The 8,461-nt window shown below is 39.1% G+C and overlaps 1 protein-coding gene across 9 annotated transcripts in view; it reads left to right on the top strand.

The window, feature by feature from the left end:
* The window catches only part of LOC106880011 (sodium channel modifier 1), a 42,405-nt gene that overhangs the window by 23,187 nt on the left and 10,757 nt on the right, over window positions 1-8,461 (top strand). For 6 of the 9 annotated variants that reach the window (XM_014929802.2, XM_014929800.2, XM_014929798.2 and 3 more), the window contains exon 2: window positions 7,638-7,737. In XM_014929802.2, coding sequence (XP_014785288.1) covers window positions 7,687-7,737 — 51 coding nt within the window. In that variant the 5' untranslated portion in view covers window positions 7,638-7,686. Of the gene's footprint in view, window positions 1-291; window positions 316-819; window positions 898-1,248; window positions 1,332-7,637; window positions 7,738-8,461 lie in introns of those variants that run through there. The other 3 variants (XM_052971495.1, XM_052971493.1, XM_014929803.2) reach the window with 3 other exon arrangements.

Raw genomic sequence — 8,461 nt, 5'->3', positions numbered from 1 at the left:
ATCGGGTTGTGGTGTAGCTGAGTGGTAGCTTTCCCCCTCAAATGAACCCCCCCTCTCCAAATATCATGTTTGAGTAGGAGGATTGGATTCTGTGGGGCCCCGCCTTCCAATGAATATTATACATGTTGCATGTTTGCGACCGGTTTGAGATGGGTGGATGCTTCGATCTGTCAGTTTCATTTTTAAACTGGAACATGGAGCAATCGGTGTTTTTGGAGTACTTTGATCTGATCCGTAAAGATTACCCACTTTTTTTTTTTTGGCGGGTCCCTATTACTACACACACATTAGTTTTAATACTCCATATGCTTACATGTATGTATAGAATTACATCATATTGTACTATATTCGATCTGTTCTTGTTGCACATTGAGAAAACATCTCCCTCGCAGTTAAAACCTCCACCACCATCATCGGTATCTCTGCTGTTCTTGTTGTTGCTGGAGTTACTATTCATTACTATTTCTGTTGTTATTCTTGTCTTTGCTGCTGCTGCTGCTGCTACTACATTTACTTTTACTACTACTACTACTTTTACTGCTGCTGCTGTTGTTGTTGTTAATTTTATTATTGATGTTGTTTCTTTCATCTCAGTCCATAAGCTGCAGCAGAGCTCCTCTGCTCTGTCTTTTGTTTATCGATCGATCGGTCGAGACCAACCTAGGCTAGGCTAGGCTATGCCAGCCCAGCTAAAGGAAGCTTGTAATGATAAGGTGAGGTTGGTGGCGGGCCGTTGTTAAGTAGTGGGGGTAAGGGGAGTTTACCAGGAAGTAGATTCAGAGTGGAGTGCGGCGGCGGCGGTGGCAAAGAGGCTGGTTCGAGGGGCGCCGACGGTGGAACAACATTGCGGGATGGCGCTAGATTCGCGTGTGAGATACATCGGTAGAGGAAAGCAATGTATGTCATTCCCTCCACCCCGCGGCCTCCGCCAACAACACACCACCACACTGGAAGTTAATATATAAGACTTTTAGTTATATAATGGAGGGATTCTCTTTGGTGTAGTCAGTCGAACTGTAGTCTAATTGTGTGACTGTTGGGATGTAGTTCTGTAGTGAAAGTGGTGTGTGTGTTTATATGAAATTTTGAGACGGCAACTCTAGATGTGCATGTGTGTTTGAGAGAGAGAGAGAGAGTGTGTGTGTGTGTACGTGGTCATCGATTTTATAGCTTTGGATGATTTGGCACAAAATCATTCTGACTCATTCACAATTGCATTTACTTACGGTTTGTCTGCTCATATGTATGTGTGTGTATGCGCGCGCACACACACACACACACATTCATGTAAACTATATATGTAGATATATATCCAAATTATACACACGCACGTATGTATATATCTATATGTCAATATGTCCATTTTGTCTGGTTTATGCCCATCTCTTATAATCTGTTAGCTCTCTTTCTATGTATTTATGTCTTATCTTACACCTGTCAGTCTCCTTATTTTTGTTGGTTTCTCTATCCATCCATCTATCATCTCAAGTTCTCGTGGGGCGAAGCGGATGGAACGCAGTCCACCTCAAGTGATTGCTTTTATAGGGGCGGCACTTTTGGGTCTGCTGCGTAAACCTGGATAAGTTGTATTGGTCCGAAAAGCTGGGGAGGGGCAAATTCAAAGGCTGTCCCACGCGGCACGCACCTCAACTACACCAATAGCGGTAGGTAGATTTAATCTATTTACTTAACACCATCAACCTGGTTCTTCAATGTCTCTGACAGACTTCACTTTGTAACTGTTCATAAACTTAATTACAATTGAACGTCCCCTACTCACTGGGACTGTCATGGTCGTTGCAGAAGTAATTTATTTATAAACTTTCGATAGGGCCTCTACAAAGTCAGCCCTTGATGTTCCTTATTCACTGAGGTTGTTAACAACACTGCAAGAAACCATTTCTAAAAGAATGTTTTTCTACTCATTGAGGTTTATTAAAATCACAGAATGTCCTGCTTATAAAGGTTGTTAGGGGCATCACAAGTTTATAAGTTTATTGGTAAATAAAGGTTCTCTACTATTTGAATTCAGGAATTCCACAGAAACTGTTCGTAAATGAATGTTTTCCTGCTTACTGAAGTTGTTTGGGTCACTGCAAAAACCTATTTTAGGAGCACCACAGAAACATTTGAAGCTGTTCTTTGGTGCATCAATAAGCTAACAAAACAAAGAAGAGACTTACACCCCATTGGATCACAGCTGTTTTGACAGCAATTTCTGTGGTGGACAAATTCTTTTATTCTTTTATTTATTTCAGTCATTTGACTGCGGCCATGCTGGAGCACCGCTTTTAGTCGAACAAGTCGACCCCAGGACTTACTCTTTGTAAGCCTAGTACTTATTCTATCGGTCTCTTAGGCCGAACCGCTAAGTTACGAGACGTAAACACACCAGCATCGGTTGTCAAACGATGTTGGGGGACAAACATGCACACACACATACACGCACGCACACATATATATATATATATATTCGACGGGCTTCTTTCAGTTTCCACCTACCAAATCCACTCACAAGACTTTGGTCGGCCTGAGGCTATAGTAGAAGACACTTGCCCAAGGTGCCACGCAGTGGACTGAACCTGGAACCATGTGGTTGGTAAGCAAGCTACTTACCACACAGCCACTCCACGATTCAAGTTGAGCCAACGGAACATGCATTCCTCTGAACCAAACTTACAATAGTCTTAGTCTTAATCTTAAAAGACATAATGCTGCACCTAACATTGAGGCAGTAAACTGTTACATTATGCTGGTTGTCTTCTGCTGGGCAGAAACTTGGACGGTGTTGTGAGCAATGGAAAAAAAGAGAGATGTAGATCCTTTGTAGATAGGCAGAAATAACTGGAAAAAGATAGAACAAATGCTGCAGTATTAGGAAAGCTGAAAGTTCAAAGCTATTTGTTGTTGGGAATTGGATCCACAAAGCTATTGTATTTTAGACAAGTCACTGCCAAATACCATTCCTTACAGGAATTCTTGAAGGGAAGAGAGCAAGAGGCTATCAAAAATGTTTGTGGACTGGTAATATTGTCTGTGATGTATAAAAAGACAGGGTGGGCAGTGTTTAAATGTCTTTGATCAGAGGTCTGCTCAGTTATGGCTGATCAGAAATTGAGCAACAACAACAGCAACATGGATTATATTGATCTCATGGAACCTATTTTAGTTGAGCAGTACTTGTTTGTTTAGCTTCTATATGGTCACTCAATTTGCTAGAAATAGCAGCCAACTCCCAAATCATACTCTAATGCTTTGAAAAAGGATGTGCATTTTGGATAATGTTGTACTAGAGACCGTGTCTGGAGTAAAAAAAAAAAAGGAAGATGGAATGGAAGTGCTTGGAATTCCTTTGAAAGAGCTTTCCTAGAGGTTTTCCTAGAGCTCAACCTCAGTCTCATAGTATCAAAGAAGTCAGTCAACACTTGGAAGCAACTGACAGATTTTTCTCTCAAAATATATCATGTTTCTGCCTTGTGTTGTACAGTTGACAATGATGTGGTTATGTGGTTAGTTATATGAAGGTTTTGTCAATGAATATAGGTGAGAAATAGAGAGGTGTAAGAATGAAAGAATGGTTGTTAAAAATAAGTGGGACAGAGCTAATGAGGTTGGTTGGACAAGGACTATTGTAATAACTTAATCTACACTAAATAACACATTGGTTGTAACCTTTCAAAGTACAGGAATGCTTCGATATACAAGTTAATTTGTTCACAGAGACTGCTTCTAAAGCGAAAACTTGTAAAGAGAGCAATAATTTCCCATAGTAGCAAAGTTATAAATTGTAATTTGTTCCCAGAAAAATATCTTACCTATAAAATTTATAATACCAGTAAATAAATGGCAATAAAACAATGGTAGACTGTAAAGAATATTTTATGTAAAGTAAAAAGAATGCCAAGACTGTTTATAATAAAAAATATTATTGTATTCCTCCTCACAGCTAGGTGAGCTGAACTGATATATAAAAATGTTCTGCTAAGAAACAACAAAAATTGCCTGCAGTAGATATTGAACTCAAAATGTTTGGGCTTATAGTTTAGTACCATATCCAATCAACCATTTGAACCTCTAAGCTGAACATAAGAAAGACAAATAAGAATTTCTGTGACCTCATACTGGGATCAAATCCGCTTTGCCAATAACTTCAATTACCATCCCATCCTATTAAGTTTGTACTGATATCCTTTCTATATTCTATTTAATATTTCTGAAAGGAATCTAAATTGATCTGCAATTGATTTTTTTCCCTTTTCTTCTTTCTTTCCTCTTCTCTTTGATTGTGTTGAACTGAAGTAGGTGTATTGATTGCCAGCAACTACAACAGGCTTTGCTTATCTTACCTGTTGTTGGTGTAAATAACTTCTGTACATCCTCCGACGTATATATAAAAAAAACAACATAAAGTTCCACTGAAGTGTAAGAGACAGCTGTCAGTGCATTGTGGTCTCTGCTAGTCTCACTGCAGCTTGCTGCCTTGTAACTATTTAATTATCCATGTACAGTCAATTCAGTATGACAGCTCTTCTGTTAATGAAAATGATGATAATGATGTTAATAATAACAATATTACTACTAACAATTCTGCAAATATATAAAGATATCCATGCATAAAGGAACCACCATTTATGAAACAAAACATACAAAAACAAAATCCTTTCTGTATTCTTTGATGATGTAGCAGATTAATGCAGTACTGTGAATATTACTTAACTTTTTACTGGCTTCACTCATTGGATAACAGCCATACTGGAGCATCATCTACAAATATATTTTGTTTTATTGATCCTCATTTATCAAATAGGTTTACCAAAGCTACCTCTTTTCTAGAGGGTTATTATTTCATGGCAGTTTCTTTTATGAATGAAAATACAACAAAGCATTTACTTTTGTTCATTTGTTTCATTTAGAATCTGTTTTTTTTTCTATACTAGACTGCAAAATGAGGGAATTAAAGCAGAATTTTTATAGCCTTTATAGTTCTTCCTGCTAACCAATCCATACCTGTCTTTCATGTAGGAAATATACACTTGTACATGCAAATATAATATATATGTAATTAATAACAACAAAAGCAGTATTAATGTCAAAAGGTAATCTTGATCCGGCTTAATGTAGAAATTGTGTTAGAACATAGAATACTGTGCCATTTACCTTGAGAGGATCTTTCATAAGGATTCATATATAATCATCACTACCGTTTAATATCTGTTGTCCATGCTGGCATGGGCTGGACGGTTTGACCAGGGCAGGAAGGCTGCACCAGATTCCAGTCTCTTTCGGCATGGTTTCTATAGCTGGATGTCCTTCCTAACGCCAACCACTCCGAGATTGTAGTGGGTGCTTTTACGCGCCACTGGTATCTGGCTGGAGAAAGAGAGAGAGAGAGAGAGAGAGAGATGAAGACAGAAACGTGCATTGCCGCAAAGGAAATACATGGTTACCCAACATGAAGAAAGTGCTGGAGAAGGAGAGTGAGAGGGAAACAGCAAGATAGAGATGGTGGCAAAGTGCCAGGCATAGGCAGTGACACAGTGAGACAGGTCGTGGGTGGAACACACAGTTTGGAATCTAGCAGATAACAATATTACAGTGGCACAGGGCCAAGAAGACAGGATTGGGGAGTGCGAGGTAAGCCTAGTGCATGAAGTGGAAATATAAGGAAGAGAAGAGATGTAGTTTGGTTTGTTGTGGTAGAATGTATGAGAAATTTTCTTGTTGAGTGTGGGTGGGACACACAGCGCTTCTAGAACTCAGTTTTGCTGATGTGGGCAGGTCTTCTCAAGAACTTCATATCGCCAGACATCTCAGTCCATTGTCATTTCCTCCATGAGACCCAACATTCTGAGATCGGTCCTTACCACTTCATCCCATGTTTTCCTGGGTCTCCCTCTTCCATGGGTACCATCCACTTTCAGTGATTGGCATTTCTTTATGCAGCTGTCCTCATTCATACACATCACATGTCCAAACCAACATAGTCTTCTCTCTTGCATGCTACATTTGATTTCTCTTATGCCCAACTTTTCTCTCAATACGTTTGCACTTTGTCGTACATGTGCACTGAAGTTGCACATCCAATGGAGCATACTACCTTCATTTCTCTCCAGTTTACTACGCATGTCTTCTGCATTCAGAGCCCATGTCTCTACCATGGAGTATAGCTGTAATAGTAGTAGTAAAAAAAATAATAATAATCTTTTCTACTAGAAGCACAAAGCCTGATATTTTAAGGGCAGGGGTTAGTCGATTACATCAACTCCAGTTTTCAACTGGTACTTTTTCATTGACCCCGAAACAATCAAAGGCAAAGTTGACCTCGGTGGAATTTGAACCTAGAATGTAAACAAAAATGAAATGCTATTAAGCATTTTGTCTGGCATGCTAACAATTCTGCCAGCTTGCTGCTTTAATAATAATAATAATTTCAAACTTTGGCTCAAGGCCAGCAATTTCGGGGGAAAGAATAAGTCTATATTGACCTCAATGTTCAACTAGTACCTTTTTTTTTTTTTGATTCTGAAAGAATGAGTTCAAACGCTGCTGAGGTTGACTTTGCTTTTCATTCTTTTGGGGTTCATAAAATAAGTACCAGTTGAGCAATGGGGTTGATGTAATCGACCCACCCCCTCCCCTGAAATTGCAGGCCTTGTGTGAAAATTCGATGCCAACATTTGTGTGTAGCAAAATGACAAACCATGTTTTTCAACAAAACTCAAGCATTAGAATGGATTTCCTAAAGCCTTGAATTATATTTTAAATGTCAATGACATGGTACATCGAGATATCCCTTGTGATATATCATTTGACAAAGCCTAACATATGAACATAACTTAGCATAATTAATTATTCATAATCCATGCTCTACTAGTACTCTAGTAATCAGTTAGTTAGCCTGTTTACTTGTACTAGTATGTAAATGAGTCGAGCCATTACATAGTTTTTCTTATGCTTTTAATAAGTAACCTCAGGCTACCTTATTTGTTTGATCTCAGCATTTGTTTGCCAGAGGTGAATGAACCTGATGGCTTGTAAAATAAAACCACTCAGTTCAGTTTATATCCCAGGTTACTAGAAAGGCATGTTGTTGTTGGCACTCCGTCGCTTACGACGTCGAGGGTTCCAGTTGATCAATCAACGGAACAGCCTGCTCGTGAAATTAACGTGCAAGTGGCTGAGTACTCCACAGACACGTGTACCCTTAACGTAGTTCTCGGGGATATTCAGCATGACACAGTGTGACAAGGCTGACCCTTTGAATTACAGGCACAACAGAAACAGGAAGTAAGAGTGAGGGAAAGTTGTGGTGGAAGAGTACAGCAGGGTTCGCCACCATCCCCTGCCGGAGCCTCGTGGAGCTTTAGGTGTTTTCGCTCAATAAACGCTCACAACACCTGGTCTGGGAATCGAAACCGTGATCCTATGACAGCAAGTCTGCTGCCCTAACCACTGGGCCATTGTGCCTCCACACTAGAAAGGCATACATAGGTCTTATTCCACAACAATAAGAGTAAATAGCTATGAAACTGACTTTGTATAGTTATTGATTTAATCTTAATTACTTTGATTCAAAAAGTCAAGTTGCAAACCTAAAGTATTTTTAACTTTTTAAAATATTTCTTTTTTCATTTCAGAGTGATGTATTTGCCAAAATCAATGAGCTGAAAGAACTAATCTCCCAGGATGTCTTTTAAACGTGATGGAAATGACTATAACTTGTTGAATTCTCAAAGGGTATGTGTGAAAGTTTTATTATTCTTTCATAAAGCAGAATCTTGCAGTGGAAGTGACATCAGGGCAGGCAGTGTATGGTAGAATCAGTTGAGAGCTGAGCAAAATCTTGAAGTATGAAAGGGTGCTGAAAAGTTCCTGGCTTTGGGTAAAAGAAAATACAGGAGGATCAGTCAATGATTTTATTCAAAATATTCCCCTCTTAGATTCAAACACTTATTGCAGTGGTCTTTCAGTTTTTTCTAAGCCCTGTAAAAGAATGTACCAGTCAAATACTGGGGCACACTGTAATCAACTAACTCTCTCTCCTCAAAAATTGCTGGTCTTGTATCTAAATTAGAAACAAATATATTTTTGCTGCTTGGCCCCAAGTCAGTTCTAATCGAGCAACCCTATGGTTCAGAGGCGTTCCTTCCATGACCATCCTACCATTTTTACATAACTAATATATATCTAAGACTACATTTTCCATTGTGATCTTTTTAAGACAATAGGGAGGGATGGAATTTTGAGGGAAATTTGGTTGCCATAGGCGCAGGAGTGGCTGTGTGGTAAGTAGCTTGCTTACCAACCACATGGTTCTAGGTTCAGTCCCACTGCGTGGCACCTTGGGCAAGTGTCTTCTACTATAGCCTCGGGCCGACCAAAGCCATGTGAGTAGATTTGGTAGACAGAAACTGAAAGAAGCCCGTCGTATATATGTATATATATATATATATATATATAT

This window comes from Octopus bimaculoides, chromosome 11, assembly GCF_001194135.2.
Source record: "Octopus bimaculoides isolate UCB-OBI-ISO-001 chromosome 11, ASM119413v2, whole genome shotgun sequence".
Lineage (NCBI taxonomy): Eukaryota > Metazoa > Mollusca > Cephalopoda > Octopoda > Octopodidae > Octopus > Octopus bimaculoides.
Note: the sequence above shows the minus strand (reverse complement) of the source record. Positions and strands in the feature narration are given on the sequence as shown.